The sequence below is a fragment of the Athene noctua genome, chromosome 3 (genome assembly GCF_965140245.1).
Source record: "Athene noctua chromosome 3, bAthNoc1.hap1.1, whole genome shotgun sequence".
NCBI classification, from domain to species: Eukaryota; Metazoa; Chordata; class Aves; order Strigiformes; family Strigidae; genus Athene; species Athene noctua.
In genome coordinates, this window is record NC_134039.1 from 51,017,176 (window position 1) to 51,036,340 (window position 19,165).

At 39.3% G+C, this 19,165-nt stretch overlaps 1 protein-coding gene across 3 annotated transcripts in view; it reads right to left on the reverse strand.

Moving 5' to 3' along the window:
• USP15 (ubiquitin specific peptidase 15) overlaps positions 1-19,165 on the reverse strand; it is a 73,573-nt gene that overhangs the window by 10,175 nt on the left and 44,233 nt on the right. For all 3 annotated transcript variants that reach the window (XM_074902977.1, XM_074902976.1, XM_074902978.1), the window contains 3 exons: positions 13,670-13,814; positions 1,079-1,252; positions 501-659 (listed from right to left, as the gene is read on the reverse strand). In XM_074902977.1, coding sequence (XP_074759078.1) covers positions 501-659; positions 1,079-1,252; positions 13,670-13,814 — 478 coding nt within the window. The remainder of the gene's footprint in view (positions 1-500; positions 660-1,078; positions 1,253-13,669; positions 13,815-19,165) is intronic.

The window sequence follows — 19,165 nt, forward strand, 5'->3', positions numbered from 1 at the left end:
GGACAGAGACTCTGTCAGTGATATTACATAGTCTGAGACAGACTTTCAAGTGACTTGGGGCAAGACAAAAGCAGACAAAAGTAAAAATTTGATCTGAAGTAACTCAACACTCGTAACAGAAGAAATTATCTATATGCTTGTAGCTCCATGCTAGAAGAGTTTCCCCAAAGTAAGAGTACTGGAGAGAGACAGAATGCTGCATACAGTCAATATAAGAATAAAAGAAAACCAGAATGTTCAATTGAACTGAATTGAACAAAAAGGTCTTAGCAAAGCCTTAAGAGCCTCCCATCTCCCCAGTCATCTTCCAAATAAACAGGAATTACCCAGGTATTTGAACACGATCTCCATTTAAGGTCTTGACTTATTTTCTGAAATCTCTTCCAGAAAAAAAAAACCACATGAGCAGTGTCCCAACCTTTCAGTGCACAATCATGTAGAAGTATCTTGCAACATGTAGCCTTGACTGAAATGAAGAAGATGAACACCAGAAACACTACCTTATCTGGTCTCCCATCTGCATCCTTTAACTGAATATAAGGCTTTTTCCTAATTCGATTCAAATCCTCATGTAATCCATCCAAGAGAAAAGCCAGTAGCTCCTGACAATCTTGTTGCTGATAACCAGAAAATTGTGGTGCAAATCGTCCCACTTGTGTCTAAAAAAAAAATAAATACAAATACTTCTAGTAGCTTGTTATAAAGCATACTTCTGAGATGCTACAGGAGAAAGTTGAAAAGGTAAAACTTATAAAGTTGTAAAAGGTAAGCTTTCCAATGGAAACAGCAAGCCAAAACTGATTCACAGAATCACAGAATCAACTAGATTGGAAAGGACCTTGAAGATCATCTAGTCCAACTGTTAACCTAGCACTGACAGATTCTCAAAGATCAAAGCACAAGGACAGTTGATGCTTATTTAAATATACATCCAAGTGTTTTAACAGTTAAACAAATGCATTGCATACTGATAAATATTTCTTCAAATTTTTATTTTGCATATTTTCCTACATTTTGTATACTTAAAACTACAAACCCAAAACTTACAATGTACATTCAAGTTAAACCCCCTACTGACCTTAAATGCTCTTGGGGTAACATAGCTGTATTTTCCTGACCACATTTGCTTGATAAGCTCTGCATAAGATTTTGCTATTTCACCTCGCATTCCTAAAGGATTGTCAAAATTCAGCTCTTCTTGGTATTTATCATTGAGGAAGTATTCTGTAAGAGGAGGTGTGTTGCTCAGACACTGTAAATAGAAATACAGAATATTTAGAACAGTGATTTGAATTAGTTCTAAACAAAGAATGCTTGAACTTTATTTTAAAGCAGCCATGAACAATACTTTAAACTGTAATGCCTAGTGACCACAAAGGAGGAAAAAACCCCAAAAGTCTTTTCCAGAAACAGCTAACGGTTTTTAATGGAGACTGGCTGCAGCTATCATTGCAAGTTATGCACAGATATTTTTCAGAAGCTTTATGTCAGAATTTATTAGCCACTGTAGTCCAGCCAACCACAGTCTGACAACACAGTTTGTATTGTAGCAGCTTTATGAAAGTCCTTCCTGAAAAGTTGTTACAGATGCACAAAGTTTACAGGACCTCATGGAGAGACTGCATAGGCACTCGGAAGAGAGAACCAATAGGGCTTATTAAATAAAAGTATACCACATTCAAAACAACACATGAGCAGAAAATAGTTGAAAACAGATTTTTTTTTGGCAGGGGTGGGAGGGAAGGTGAGGATGCTTGCCCTGTTCCTTCTCTTCCTAGGCATCTGCTCATGGATGCTATGGAAGACAGCAATCTATGCTAAACAGACCAGACCTTGAATCAGAATTGGTACTGCCCTCCCTATGTTCTTTACGTTCTTTTAAATTTTGTGAAGCTGTTTAGAGCTTCAATTGGTTCAAGGAAAGCCAAGGCCTTGGTTCAGACCGAGATAATGACTTATCCTCTATACCAGTTTGCTTCTTCTGTCAGCACCTAGAGATAGCAGGATGTAATCACTGATGTATTATTTACAATTTTAGGAATCACTTTGAATTTTTGTGTGCTACTCCTCACACTCCTTTAAATAAAAATTTTTCCATCAATTGGAATGATCCCCATGCCATGCCTTAGCATATAGATTTAGCAAAGTTTCTTCATTAAATATTCAAAGTTTTTATGCATTCTTTCCTCTGTTAAAAATTCCAAGAAAGGTCAAATATTTCATCAGTCTCACCTGCCTCTCTGCAAACAAGGGAAAGAACAAAAATTTTAGCTCCATGTACATTACTATATAAGATGCAACAATTGAGCCTGGAAGAATTACAAATTTGTTGAGTGGGACAAAAAAAGTTACTCCTATTTCTGCCTATTATACCTGTGTAATATGACAAAGAAAACCCAGTCATATGCTGTAGGGCTGAGTTTCATGACCATACCTCACTCCTTTCTTTCTCTCCTGCCTCACCTAAAGCTTTCATGAGCTGTCAACACTACAACAAAAATCCTGATATTACAGGCCCTTTTGGACACTGAGGGTTGAAGAAAGCTCATTTTTTCTCTTGCTACATGGCAAAGAGCTTTTATTCCTAGTATGGTGATTCCAAGCACCTCTATTTGCATTGTCAGTTCTGAACTGATCCATGCAGCTCGGAGGAGAAACATTTGGTCTCTCAAATCCACACAGAAGTGGTCAGTTTTCAAAAGACCATTTTTAGCATCAACCTAAATGAATGGATGGACTACTAAGTTCCAGCAGATATCCAGAAACAATACAGTGCAAACCACACTAAACTAACAATAAAGAAAACTACACTTTATCTAAAATGGCATGTTCAATCCAAGTGACGTGACAAATCCTACTACCCAAAGAAGTCCTGGCCCTTCTCTGCTGACCCTCATCTGAGTGCACAATAAATGTATTCATCTTGCTAACCTGTCAAAAAACTTTATTTCCTCCTCACTTTTCTTCTGGATTATTTTTGGACTGGTTTAGAAGATTAAATCAGTTCAACTCATCAACTTAGTGTGAGGAATGTCCAGAACAAGAAATGAAATAATGCAAAAATAGTAAATTTTTCTACAGTTTCTTAGTCAAGCACTACACAATGTGCTGAGTGTGTTGTTTCACCAAAAAAACAATTTATCTTATTCAAGTTTTCACCTGATAAATTAGTTTTGTCACTTTCTCAGAATATTAATTTATATCTGTATGCATGTCAGGAAGATGACTATAGATAATTTTCATTTTTCTTTCTAAGTTTCCACATTCCAACATAAGATGTCACTGATGATAGTACTGGAATGCACAAGTATATATCTGAACAAGGCAATTTCTAAGATACAGAGCTGACATCTTTTCTAAAACAGCAGATGCCACAACTTTTAGAAGAGTAGCTGCTAAAAGAACCAATGTAGTTGGCCACACACCCACTGATCTTTTCAACATAACTGACAAAGCTAAATAATTACAAATATGTTTACTTCATGAAAAGGCTGACAAAGGAGAACTATTTAAGATCATGATTGAAGTCACAAGGAAAAAAGCATCTAGAAGCCAATTTGAAAGGAAGCATACATTCCTATTTTCTCATATCACAGAATCATTTAGGTTGGAAAAGACCTTGAACGTCATCCAGTCCAACCATCAACCCAACATTAACAGTTCCCAACTACACCAGATCCCTCAGCACTATGTCAACCTGACTCTTAAACACCTCCAGGGATGGGGACTCCACCACCTCCCTGGGCAGCCCATTCCAACGCCCAACAAGTTCTGTATAGAAATGCTTCCTAGTATCTAGTCTAAAACTTCCCTGTGCAACTTGAAGCCATTACCTCTTGTTCTATCGCTTGTTACTTAGTTAATGAGACCCATCCCCAGCTCTCTGCAACCTCCTTTCAGGTAGCTGTAGAGGGCGATGAGGTCTCCCCTCAGCCTCCTCTTCTCCAGACTAAACACCCCCAGTTCCCTCAGCCGCTCCCCGTACGACCTGTGCTCCAGACCCTACACCAGCTTCGTTGCCCTTCTCTGGACACGCTCGAGTCATTCAATGTCCTTTTTGTAGTGAGGGGCCCAAAACTGAACACAGGAATCGAGGGGCGGCCTCACCAGTGCCGAGTACAGGGGTCAGATCCCTTCCCTGTCCCTGCTGGCCACGCTATTGCTGACACAAGCCAGGATGCCATTGGCCTTCTTGGCCACCTGGGCACACTGCTGGCTCCTGTTCAGCCGGCTGTCAATCAACACCCCCAGGTCCCTGTCTGACTGGCAGCTCTCCAGCCACTCCTCCCCAAGCCTGTAGTGCTGCTGGGGGTTGTTGTGGCCCAAGGGCAGCCCCCGGCACTTGGCCTTATGGAAACTCACACAGTTGGCCTCAGCCCATGGCTCCAGCCTGTCCAGGTCTCTCTGCAGAGCCTCCCTACCCTCGAGCAGATCAACACTCCCACCCAGCTGGGTGTCATCTGTAAACTGACTGAGGGTGCACTCGATCCCCTCGTCTAGATCATCAATAAAGATGTTAAACAGGAGTGGCCCCAAAACCCAGCCCTGGGGGACACCACTCGTGACCGGCCGCCAACTAGATTTAACTCCATTCACCACAACTGTCTGGGCCGGGCCATCCAGACAGTTTTTTACCCAGCAAAACGTGTGCCCATCCAAGCCATGAGCAGCCAGTTTTGCCAGGAGAATGCTGTGGGAAATGGTGTCAAAAGCCTTACTAAAGTAAAGGTAGACAATATACACAGCCTTTCCCTCATCCAATAAACAGGTCGTCCTGTTGTAGAAGGAGATCAGGTTTGTCAAGCAGGACCCGCCTTTCATAAACCCATGCTGACTGGGCATGATCATCTGTCTGTCCCACATGTGTTGTGTGATGGCACTCAGGATGAGCTGCTCCATCAGCTTCCCGGGCACCAAAGTCAAGCTGAGAGGCCTGTAATTTCCTGGATCATCCTTCTGACCCTTCTTATATATGGGCGTCACATTGGCCAATTTCCAACCTGTCAGGACCTTCCCCGGTCAGCCAGGACTGCTGGTAAATGATGGAAAGCAGCCTGGCGAGCACCCCAGCCAGCTCCTTCAGCACCCTCGGGTGTATCCCATCTGGTCCCATAGACTTGTGTATGTCTATGTGATGCAGTAGGTCACTGACTGTCTCCTCCTGGAATGTGGGGGGGTCGTTCTCCCAGTCTCTGTCTTCTGGCTGCTGAGGCTGGATTCCCTCAGCACAACTAGTCTTGTTATTAAATACTGAGGCAAACAAGGAATTAAGGACCTCAGCCTTTTCCTCATCACTTGTTACCATGCTTCCTCCTGCATCCAGCAGGGGATGGAGGCTCTCCCTTGTCTTTCTTTTGCTACTGACATACTTACAGAGACTTTTCTTGATGTCCTTGATTACTGAAGCCAGATTAATTTCCAGCTGGGCTTTAGACCTCCTGATTTCTTCCCTGCATAGCCTCACAGCATCTTTGTAATCACTGTGAGTGGCTAGCCCCTTCTTCCAAAGGCTGTAAACTCTCCTTTTCTCCCTGAGTTGAAGCCAAAGCTCCCTGTTCAGCCAGGGTGGTCTCTGTCACCAGCTTCCCTTACAGCACCTGGGGACAGCCTGCTACTGAGCCATTAACACTTCCTTCTTGAAGAGTGCCCAGCCTTCCTGGACCCCTATACCCTTCAGGACCATCTCTCAAGGGATCCTGTCAAACAGGTGCCAAAACAAGACAAAGTCAACCCTTTGAAAGTCCAGGATGTCAGTTCTGCTTCCACCTCTCCTGGCCTCTCTAAGAACAGAGAACTCTATTATTTCATGATCACTGTGCCCTAGTTGGCCTCCTAATGCCACATCATCCACCAGTCCTTCTCTGTTGACAAAGAGGAGATCCAGCAGGCACCTTCTCTGGTCGGTTCACTCACCAGCTGGGTCAGGAAGTTATCTCCCACACATTCCAGGAATCTCTGGGACTGGTCCTGCTCTGCTGTGTTGTATTTCCAGCAGATGTCTGGGAAGTTAAAGTCTCCCACAAGAACAAGGGTAAGCGATCGTGAGATTTCTCCTAAATGCCTATAGAATATTTCATCCACCTCTCTGTCCTGGGTGGGTGGCCTATAGTAGACTCCCACTGCAACACCTGCCCTGTTGGCCTTCCCCCTGATTCTAACACAAAGACACTCCACCCTGTCTTCACTACACTTATACTCAAAGCAATCATAACAGTCCCTAACATACAGAGCCACCTCACCACCTCTTCTTCCTTGTCTATCCCTCTAAAGAGCTTGTAGTCATCAACTGGCACAATCCAGTCATGGGAGACATGTGACATGTTGTAGGTCAGCAAGGACGCCATATGGAAAACATAAATGAAAAAAAAAAGAACTATTAGAATCAAGACAATCTACTAGGCAGCAAATTCATCAGATTAATGTGCCCTGTTCAACCTGGTGGTTTTGTTTTTTTTTTAAAAAAAACACATACATAGGTAAACTAACAAGTATACAGACAGATTAAGAATAATAGAAACCAAAAAAGCTAAACAAATGCGGTGTAACTACAAAAAACTGTGAACTAAAGAGGTAACAGAATGGCACTTCATTTCAGGTACTGCAGTCTCCACAAGTTTTCTTTAACCAAAGACTTCTGTAAAGTGCTCAGTCTCTAGCAAAATGACCATGGGAAAATACGGAACAGAGAAACTCCAAGACCAACTATGAGACAAACCACTGAAGAGAAAGATCGGTCTTCTGCATGACAAAGGTCAGCACTGCAATTATAGTTCCATGCTACATATTAATTACTTGGAAAAAATAAAAGATTTTTCTGTAGCATTCTGTGGATAACAACTGTTTAATGTAATCATTATCAAGGGATCATATCAACCTCCAAGAAAATTAGACCAACAATTCTACTGGACTAAACAATGCTTAACACAATTTGTGCATCAGCTGTATTATGCAACACATTACCGATGTACATACACCTGAAAAGACACATAGAGTCTATCGTTTAGAGAACACAGCTGTAACTAGTAGGGTGTGAGAGGCATTAGATGCACAGAAAAATGAACAATAAAGAATATTTATTTTTAGTGTCTTAAGAGATATATATATCTCAATGCTGTAGCCTCACTGGAATACTGTAATTCCAATACTAGACAATGATCTTGTTAGCAAGTCTACCTGTCCTATGAAACCTTCATAGAGGGGGAAAAATAATAATAAAACCAGTCACTTTATACTTCTCTAAATCCATGTAATTTAAGTGTGGGAAGAGTGATAAAAGAGTTTTTAAGTACTCTGACTGTTTAACTGACAAAAAGAAAATAAAATGAAGAAAGAGAGCCACCAAGACAGTCAGTGGCCTGGGAGCACTTGCCCTGTGAGAAAAGGCTCAAGTGTCAGTGTCAGGGCTTGTTCAGCCTGCAGAAGAGACTGTTTCAGGGAGACCCAACAGCAACCTTCTAGTACCTACATGGAAGTTACGCAGAAGATAGAATCAGGCTCTTCACAGTGGTGTATAGTGGAAGGACAAGAAACAATGGGCATAAGTTGAAACAAGAGAGGTTAAGGGTATAAGGAAAAAAGTTTTCACTGTAAGAACAGTCAAGCAGTGGAACTGAGATGCTGTGCAGCCTTCCTGGAGGTTTTCCAGACCCAACCAGATAAAGGCCTGGCAACCTGTTCTGACGTCAGAGCTAACCTTCCTTTGAGCAGGAGGTGGCACTAGAAATCTCCTATTCCTTCTAACCTGAATTATCCTAGGATCCTAAGGTAATGAGGATACATTTATTCACATTCCATAAGGGATATTACATAGAAAGAATAAAAAAAAAATTTCAAAGCGAAGAAAACATCATTACCTATTATGCCAGTGAAATGGGGAAATGAGAAGCAGGCAGTAAGATCATGAAATTGAGCTAAAAATTGAGCGTTCCTGTAATGGTTCTTCATCAGCTGTGTTACTTTTATGCAAGGGACACTGACATTTCGTATTTCAGCCTTCTAATAAAAGACCAAGAGCTGACTGACTGACTGAAAGATCCATGTAATAGGAGAAATAGTTAATCACTTTACACCTGTTTATCCTACTTCTGTGTGAAGCGCTTAGTGCCAGAGGTGGTGAGAAGCACTCAACTAATACCCCCCTAAACTCAAACTCTGTATGCCTATGGCAACTGAACCAGATCACTAAAACGTAATAATTTCAGGTTTCAGTGAAAGATGTTATGTTTTGTCTGGATAACCTAAGAGCCCTAAGTAACTGTAGAGGGAATGTTGATCAGCTTTCTGAAGAAAGACAACTGCTGAAATACCCCATTGAAAGGTCTCAAAAGCTGTTTTTCAAAAGTCAAGTGTATATAATCACACTGATGGAAAAACATAAAAATGAAAATGTGGGGAAAAAGTATTTTTAATTAAGACATTTACTTTCATTCTTTTTTTTTTTTTTAATCATAAAATGAAAGCTTTGTGAACTCTCACGTTTTCACTGTAAAAGAAAAAAGAAAATTCCCACAGAGCTCTAATCACTATAGTATCCAATCAAAAGGGCAAAGCAATACTTAAGGAAACATCCACAGGTGGCAGCACAGCAATGCTTCAGGAGATTAATATTTTTCCAACAAAACGACTACTTGTGAAATACGCTTTTTATTTTTTTGCTTGATAAGCATCCATAATAGGTTTTTATAAAGCCCACAAACTCCCTTTTGTCTTTCCTGTTTTATTTAATGCTCAGATTTGCAAAAGCAGACATTTAGCCTTTAATAATAAAAATCAAGCCTTAGGTGTTAGCACTGAAGTAAATTAAAATTAGATACATGCAATACCCCTTCAAAAGAATCTGAAAAATCTATACAAAAGTTCCAATACAGCTAAAATATGAAATATAGAATGATTGTTTTTTAAAAATAAGAAACAGTTATAAGACAACAGCACTTTGGATAAATACAATGGTATCTTAACATTCTTGGCCTTACTCCTACTCATCCTGCAGCTGCTCGTGGTACCACAGAGGATCTTATCTTTTCACAATCTATCCTCTAGTTGTCTTGAGCTTTGTAACACTGAAAGCCCCTATTTGGAAAAGCAAAGGTCTCTTTATAATAATCACTTTGAAGCATGAAGAGGCAAGCCTAAATCCACCTATAGATTGAAGACAACAAAATTTAAGAAACTGCCAGGATTGTCACATTTCTACCTAGTATGGTGACAGGGCAAAAGCCTTCAGACAAGTTTGTCAGACTGGAAAGCAAGATGTACAGGCAACTGGCCCTTTTCTTCAAGGAACACTGGTAACAGTTCTGATTGCAAATCATCTTCACTGTACATGAGATGAGAGCAAAGAGAAGCTGTCTGAGAAATGAAGTGGTCTCAAGCAGAAATGGCTCTTATGTGAGGCTTCAATGGGGCTTCAGTGCTGTTTGGGAAGGATGAAGATCTGAGAAAAGTAGCAGGAGAGTGGATAAACTGAACCCTGTTTCTGTTAAGGGAACCTACATTGACTATACTCAGTCCTGACTGAATGAAAAGGATCAAAGCAGAGCTTTTGCAATAGAACATTAATGGAATTGGAAAGTATTTTGAAGTCTAAAACTCTACATTAAACTATTTTGTTAGGAGAAAACAGATTTATCCTGATAAACAACCCTGTGCTGACATAAGTGTGAAGGAAGACAACTAAAGAAGGTAAATAAGCTAGAGTACATAACCAAAGAAGATCAAAGAATCACAGAATCACTGAGGTTGGAGGGCACCTTTGGAGATTGTCAGGTCCAACCCACCTGCTCAGAGAATCAGTCACCTAGAGCAGGTTGCCCGGGACTGTGTCCAGTCAGGTTTTGAGCATCTCCAAGGATAGAGGCTCCACAGCCTTTCTGGAAAACCTAGTCCACTGTTTGATAACCCTCACTGTAAAAAAAAAATTCTTATATTTAAACAGAATGGCCTGTGCTTCAGTTTGTGCCCATTGCCTCTTCTCCTTTCAGTGTGCACCACTGAGAAGGGTCTTGCTCCATCTTTTTAATTTCCTCCCACTGGGTATTTGTACACATTGGTAAGATCACTCTGGAGCCTTCTCTCCTCCAGGTTGAACAGTCCAAGTTATCTCAGTCTCTCCACTCAGGTCAGTGCTGCAATCCCTTGATCCCCTTTGTGGCTTCTCACTGGACTTGCTCCCGTGTGTCCCTGTGTCTCTGGAACTGGGGAGCCCAGCAGTGAACGCAGCACTCCAGAGGTGTCTTGCCCATGCTGAGTGGAAGGGAAGGATCCACCTCCCTTGAGCTGCTGGCAGTGCTTTTCCCAATGCAGCCCACATGGTGATTTGCCCAAGGACACGCTGCTGGCTCATGTTCAGCTTTTTGTCCAGCAGGACTCCCGATGTTCCTCTGCCAAGATGCATTCCATCTGGTCACTCATGGCCCTCAGGCCCCATCCCCCCCAGCACCCCAGTGTGTACTGGTGCCTGGGGTTATTCCTCCCCAGGTGCAGGCCTTTGCATTTCCTTTGACTGAACTTCATGAGCTTCCTTTCTACTCATTTCTGCAGCCTGCTGGGGTCCCTCCGATTGGCAGCACACACATCTGGTGTATCAGTCCCTCCTTCCAGATTTGTGTCATCTCTCATCCTACTGAGGGTACACTCTGTCCTGATGTTCTGGTCATTAATAAAGATGTTAAGAGAGTATAGGACCTAGTGCTGAGCCCTTGCGTATGTCACTACTGACTGGCCTCCAACTGGCCTTTGTGCCACTAGTCAAAATGATCTGGGCCCAACCATTCAGCTGGTTTTCAATCCATTTTGCTGTACATTTATGTAACCCATGTTTCATCTGCTTGTCTGTGAGGATTTTACATGAGACTGTGTCAAAAAGGCTTACTGAAGTTGCGATAAACAACATCCATTGCTGTTTCATCATCCAGATCAAAGCCTAGAGCACTCAATATTCCCAAGCAGAATTCCCTTGTGTGCCATCAACATACTATCTGGGCCCATCCCTTTGTTGCTTCCAAGATTAGACAAGATCAAATGTTTTCAGAGTGCTTGAGCCATAGGCATTACACCTCTACCCTGAACAATCCAGTCTTACTCTGGTAACAGTAGGAGGTGAAATTAATGGCAAATTAGCGCAGTAGAAATATATGCTTTCAGTGTAATTGGAAAAAAAGATAGTACTTAAGTGGTGGCAAGGGGAAGACAGTAGATCTTGCAGTCTGGAACACCTTTGTGTGTAAAGAACACGTCATGCTTTCATTAAAAGGACTTTAATGGATTTTTTAACATTAAACTCTGAACAATACTTTCTTTGAGAGATATAGTAGGTGGAACTGAAACATAGCTTCCTTGCTAAGAACGAGGACAAATAATGCATTAGAAAAAACACACCAACAAGGACATACTAAAGGTACCACGCCAAATTAAAAGCTGCACTGCTCAATAAACACCTGACTTTCTTACCCAGAGCACTGTCCTGTGCATCAGCAAAATTGTATTTATTAATTTACACTACAACTTATTCGAACACTTGATTCCCTAGATATAACTGAAAAGCAATCAAGTCAAAGCTGATGATTTAGAATGCAGACCTCAAAATTACATCCAGTTAACAGAATGGAATACTGATGTGAACTCTAATAAGTTTGTTAAGCTGTGTAAGATTCCTAAAGGCCATAATCCATGCTTGTAATTCTCACCTAAAGGGTTACTCTTAAATCTACATGTATGCAAATTCAAGTATACCAATTTAACAACGGTTTGAATAAGTAATCAAAATTATCCTTATTTTCAGTCAGTCCAGCCTGATGAACAGTGTCGCACCATAAAAAAACCCCCACTATATACTAAGGATATTCTTTTAACTCAACTTTTAAAAGACGGTTCTGGTTCACACACTAGACACAAAAATACATTCTTTTCCTTTCTTTACAATAGCATAACGATGAATTCAGTAATCAAGAGAGGTTACATACAGTATTTTTATTTAGAATGGATGCTGCAAAATGTGTGTCCCTCCCTCTTTCAATTTATCCATCTTTTGTGCAGCATGCTAAAAAAAAAATTTGAATTACTTCCTGCACTGTTCAACTTTTCTTCAAGTATTCTCACAAAAACATTTTTAGAAACAAGAATAAACTGAATTTTATGGATGTCTTATATAAATAAGTATGGAATAACCATGCAATAACTCTAGAATAACCCCATTTACCACTACAGGTTGGGAGCTGACTGGTTAGACAGCAGCTACATAATATGACCCAGTGGCCCTTTTCTGTGGAAATGGAAGAGCCAGCAGTGCATGCCTGTGGAAAAGGTGGCCAACTGCAAGCTGGGCAAGCAATAGTAGCCAGAGGCAAAGGGAAGCAAGTCTTCCCTCCTATTTGGCACTTGTGAGACTGCTGCTGGAGCGCTGTCCTCTTTAGGGCTCCCCAGTGGCCGAGAGCTGTATGCATTTGTTCAATTTAAGGAGAGAGCTCATGCCTGTCTACAGCTACCTAATGGGAGGCTACAGAGAGGTGGAGCCAGACTCTTCTCATAAGTGCAGTGGCAGGACTAGTGTAGTGGACACAAACAGAAGGCGGGACCCATGATCATTCTGGGGTGCTTTCTAACCCAAATTATTCTCAGATTCTATATACAAAGAAGGGATAGAAAATCTGCACAGACTATGAAAATCTGGAATATTCCTTCTTTTGAACAAGTTTCAACAGCTTCATAAACTTAGCTTACAAATGCATCTGAAACTTTTTCTGGACAGGCTAAAGAAGGAATTTATAATTTTTTTTTTTATTTTTTTTTTTTTTTTTTATTTTACCCAAAGAAATCACTGTAAGTCAGGAACCCTTGTGATGACAAAGGAGGAGGAGATTAACTCTGAAGTATGTTTGGTTCACACTCAACAGGAAAAAAAATGTGAATGAGAACTTAAATACACTACAGGTTTTTTGACATAAGACTGCTTTGATGACAAAACACAAGTTCCAGAACTAAACAAAACCAAATTAAACTACTAGTTCTTTCTGATCATTAATTAATCTACCACTGCAGCTTCCACTTAGAAGTAAAAGGACTAATTTTTGTCTTGGTAAGAGTAATACTAGGTATACCAGTATTTCTCTTGCAATCACAACAAAAAACCAAGCTATTACATTCCTGTAAAATATCTCAAGCATGAAATAGCAGCTATTCAAAGGGAAAAGGTCAAAGGGAAATATGTTTGAAGGTTCCCTGCATGCTAACCTGCACACTAAAAGTATACGGTAATTAGTTAGAAATAAAGGCCCAGTAATCTGCCAGTCATCTACTCTTTGACACTTCAGCACTACAATCTGTACTTAAGTGCACCTCTTAAGCGCACCTCAAAATGAAAAAGTATTTTTCAGGACATGCATGCATGGTAATCATGACAAAAAGCAAATATTCCCACTTAAGGGTTCACTCATGCAGGATGCTGGTCAAATCTGTTTCTGTCATTGATCACTGTGAAAAAACAGTGGAAACAATGAATGCAGCTATGTAAATCAACTTTCTAGTATACCAGTATGGATGTATTATTTCCTTACTTAATCCTATCCTGTTACTTAATGGAGTCTCTTAATATTAGTTTCCAAGCATGACAAAATATAACAAGTTATTAGTTTCCAAATAATAAACCAAGCTCATTTTATTCTAAAGTACATACCTGAATTGCTGAATTCATGAAACATGTATTCCCCAAGTTACTCAGGCCACACAGGCCTGGCTGCTCATTGTGTCTTCCTGGCTCTGAATAATCATAATTCTTATAAGCAGTATATGATGGGAGACAATAGTTTGAATTTTTCACACTGTAAAAAAACAAAACATCTTTCACAATGTAAACATGTACTCTTTAGTACTTCAATACATACAAGGACTTCATAAACATAAATGATTAAAACTGTTAAAGTAACTTCTGTGAACATGAAAGGATTTTAAATATTGTAACTTTGGTAATAACATTAATTTCAATTTAAAAGGCACCTGTGCAAACAACAAAAATCTAATGTACTGCAATAACTGTAATTATTATATCCCTACCCCTTTTTGACAGGAGCTGCTTCACAGTTTACTCTATTCTTCATTGCTCCATCAAATTTAATACACTCAGACTTTAGACACCACCAGCAGCAATCAATCATTTATGTCCCTTTTGCATCCTGCTACTGCAAGAGTGAGGTCGGTGGGAATGGGAATGCAGAGTTACAGGTGAAAGCTGAGATTTCCAAGGCCACTGTGGCATAGCTGCCTCACTGCATCAGAGAGTCTATTTATAGCTTCCCTGCTAGGACAGCACAATCCAGCATGCAAATGCAGGAAAGCCTTGAGAGATAAAAGAATGCGCAAAATGCCTTGTAACAACTTCATTATAAACCTATGATGCATCTGTCTGGAGAAACCGGGGAAGACTGAAACAGTTAAAATAGTAAGATTTAAAGCAATTTGTTTCCAGATGAAATCATGCAAATACTAAATAAAGCATAACCCTCAAAACAGTAAAGTAAGCATATCTGAGAACACTGGAAAGGCACAAGAATCTCCTAAGATAATGCTCTAATACTACAGGTGTTAGAAAAAACAATCAACCAAAAAGGTTAAACTCTTAAACTATTTCAGGCAGTAGTCATAATGAAATCTGCATTATAGTAGCTTTGGCTAAAGTTCAAGAGTATTTCTGCAGTCACTAAGCATTATTCACATTAGAAACAACTAACAAACATTTGAAAGTCAATTGATAAGAATGACAAGGAAAAATATGCAAAGAATCAATCCTGATAAATAATTGAGATTAGTAATTGTAGAAGTCTACAATTGGATGCAAGTGTCCCATGGTACACTCCTGATATTATTCCTGTACAGTATCACACTCTTCACATCCAACTGAATTCCAACTGTCCCCTCACTGCACAATTACTCACTTTTCATTAATAAAGTTGTTTTGTTTTAATCACAAGAGTTATTGAAAATTTAAAATGGGGAAGAAAACTTCCCCCTCTTTTAATGGCCTCAGAAATCTGGGTAGTTTATAGTTCCACTGCCATAAAGCTGCTGTTCTCAAACTTTTACATCTGATCATTTCTTTTTAATAGTTGGGTTTCCTATCAGTCCTTCCCTTTTCCATACACATGCATTTTCTCTGCTCTCTAGCTTGCCTCAAAAGAAGCTAAGTGGCATTGTGTTTACTGGACATTCTCCATGAAAAATCCCTGTAAAGTTAGTTTTGCCTGTTCAGCTTAATCATAAACTAAATGCTTCACCCTAGTTTGCACAAGATACTTTTTGAACTCCAGGGCACACATACTCTTCAAGCTTGTTTCTATGGTCAACTCTTCCCTATCTTAGTCCCTGGTTCATCTGTGCATGGGAGATCCGCAGGGAAAATTACCTTCAAATCCCCAGGGAAAATTACCTTTCATCTCCCTTTGCAGATGCAGTCCAGCTACTGCAATCAACCCCAATTCCCTTAAGTCAGCAAGCCTTAGTTCCACCAGGAAGAAAAAGCACAAGCTTGTCACTGGTCGTAATGCAACCTCCACAATATAACCAACTCCTGACCGAGCTCAACAGTGCACAGCAGCAACAGAAATGTGTATGTACAGGGTACACAATAAGCTTCTACTTTCAGCCCTGCTTGCTTCCTACTGCTTTCCTCACCTGACTCAAAGATTACAGTTTTCACATGGTTAACAGAAATCTCTTTTGGAAATTTAGGAGATGTAGGGGTAATAAACAGATTGAATTTATTTTCCTGGAGATTTCCACTTCCCATGTTTTTCCTTCTCTGCAGCTCTCCCCTCATCATAAACTGCCACTTTAGAAGGGGCACTAGACAGCTACAAAATGCAATTGGTGTCTTTTGGCTATAGTGCATTCACATGAAAGATTTCCTCCAATGAGCTGAGTAACATCATGATAATTTAATTAAAAGTAATTGTAATGCAGATAGATCCTCAGTATTTGCTCTAAAGGACAAACTGTTAAGAGTTTACTTCTCAAAAGGGAATGCCATTTTTGAGCTCCTTCATATCTGTACTGGCCCACAGAAACACATTTGAGGAGTTTAGAGAACATATCTACCACAGTCATCCCATGAGGCAGGTCTATTCATATATTTTTCTTTCAGTGTTCTGTGACATTTTATCAAAACATATCCGGCAGAATACAGTGCCTACTATGTGAAGGAGACTAGGAGATGATGCTTTATCAGCCTGCAAACTTCATTTTTTCTGGAAGAATTATTTTTATTTAAATTACATTGCACCTTTGCTTTCATGCTTTTGAGACTGGAGAAAAAATAAACTATTATTAACAGTCAATAGTAAATAGCTAACAGCGGAAAGCAAGTAAAGATGCAAGGCAAGTTTACATAAATTTCTTTAAAACAGAAATGCCATAGAAGAAGTAACTTATGATAGTATGTCCTCAACCTCCATCTGCTTTTCCTGCAAAAGTTTTAGAAAGTTGCCTTTAATGAAGGAACAATGCATGAAAAACCAGAGGAATAGTATTAGAATGGGACAGTCAAGTAAGGGCAATAACAGAAAGAAAACACTGATGGCTCTTAGAAGAAACTGCTGCTCAAAAAATAAGGTAAGACTTTAAAAAATGAAACCATCTTCAGAACCTTGAACAGCTAGACAGACTAGTGAAAATGGTAAAGGGAGGTTTCCAAATGATATAGTGCTGATGGTTGGACTCAGTGATCTCCAGGGTCTTTTCCAACCTGAATGGTTCTGTGATTCTGAGATTTTATTATCTGTAAATCTGTATGTTTTGAGTTGCATGTGTCATATTTGAAATTACTTATATGTACTATCTGTATCCTGTCTTTAAACCTCAAAGCAGCTTTCGGATGACGATGAACCCACAGCACTCATTGTGTAGCTGGAGTTCTGGGAAGTATAGATTTGGAACAGAGAAGTTTGGAAAAGCATTGCTAGCTTTGGAAAGGACACAATTTGACAGTGGAGCTCTATATACCAACAACAGGCGCTGCAAAAGGAATGTGAATTGCAAGAAGCAGCCCAAAAAATTAAAAGTTTGGAACGCTTACTGAGCTCTGTAATATTTAAACCACTTTAATGCACTGTCAATGTGTTTTTGTGACCAGTCACATTAACAAACCCATAATTGGGTTCCATCCATTTTTACATAGGCCTGAAGCACCAGGGGAGGCCCATGTCACTACACAAAGAATACAGTCTTTGTTATTGTTCATTATCATTGTTTGGAGAGCAAAAGATAACATTATAATCTATTTAAATACAGCTAAAAAAAAAAAAAAAAAATCACCCTCCTCGTATTTGCCAGTGTGTCAGGTGCAACATGAAGCAACTTTTTCTACAGGTGATATAATTAACATTTATTTTTCTTGAAGTATATTGAAATATACCAAGCATGTGAACAAAGCTAACAGCTGTCCGTCTTCTGACAAGCTGACACTACTGAATGACGAAGCAAGTCATTTTAGAAGCCTGAAGCAATGTTTACAAATGAAGAACACAAAACAACTTTTCCCTTAATTCCCCAAGCAAAAGCTCTGTTCAACTGTTTTTAATCCCCTCCCCACATAATTTAAAAATAGCATATGTGATATGAAATGTATTGCTTTGTAACAGCAATAAACAGAAATTTCAATAAGACCTAAATTATGCGTGTGTCTCCCTGCTCTTCTGAATCCACTAACACATATTATGCTAATCCTCCTATGTTATCCTTTCAACAAGATCACCTGTAAAAGCAAAAGAATATCAATGATCAATTATTTGGAATCCTCCATTCTATCAAATGCAAACTCACATTTACAGAAATGAAGGCTCTGGATCTGTTAAAATTTGCCACAAGCTAACTAGCTCAACACACAATCAAATATTTACCAATTTGTGGCCTTCTATCACTCTAACACTTTCTGGATTAGACCAAGTATTACAAAAATACCTATATAAGAAACATGATACTTTTCAGAGTTTTAAAGTATCTCATACTCTATAGCTGAGCTCTAATAACCACAAAAAAAGGCTTGCAATGACTAGCATTTATGACTATTACTACACACAACCCGTTGTTTGCTTTTTCTGCCTTACAAACCAGCCTTGTCAGCTAAAATTATCTTCAAAACAAATGTTGGTATTTCTTTTAGAGTCATAGCACCTCATGTCCATATGGAGGTGCCAATAGATCCTGGAAAGCCACAAGTGTGCAATTTTGCTATTGTACTAAAGATAACATGCAATCTAAGAGACAATAAGGCAGAAACATGAAAATAAATTCCAGGCAAAGCTGACATTAAGCAGTTAATGAAGAATGTAATGAAAAGAAGATAGCATTAATCAATGGAAAAGAAGTACTTTCTCAGACAAGGAGATATCTGCAAGAAGAGCAGAACATAAGAAGAAACCGATCTTAACCCAGAACAATAGAATACAATTATACAGAGACATATCTTTCCATTTACCTTTTGAAGTCATAAATTCTTAATGCAACAGTATGTACTTTAAAGTACATAGTGTATTAATGGGTATGATTTCTTTTATCACTGAATTAGTTCATCTTGAACATGTATTCTGACAGAAGGGCTGCTAAAGATTCTCCTGTATTATATATTGTTGTGAATTAGAGATTTGTGATTTTTAAACTATTTATCTTAAACTCATCATAATTGGACTGTTGCATTGTAAGGAAAACCATACACTTCTGCACTGAGTGTCTGCCTTACATAACATCCATATATACAGTGTTTTGAGTTACATGAGAAAAATGGCTGGTATATCATAACACTACAGAGAACACGGACCTACTATCTGATTTACACATGTTTAAGTTCTAGTTAAAGAACTAGAACTTCAAAGGACCAATTCCATAACAGAATTTTCTATCACTTCTTAAACATGTATTTCTGTTGAAAATCCTCAAATTAAAAAGACAAACAAAAAACAACCCCATAATTTTACCTTAGGTTCTAAAAGCTCCCATTTTGGTTCCAAAATAAACCAAGAAATAAAAATAAAATCAGCTAGAGCAAGTGAAGAAACTATCTTTAAAAGCTGCAAGAGAGCTGGCAACAGGTTTCATAAATGCTTCCTAAAAATAACTACAGCATCACTAGGGAGAAAAAAGAAAAAAAAAAAAAAAAAAAAAGGAAGGGGAAAAAAAAACTTGC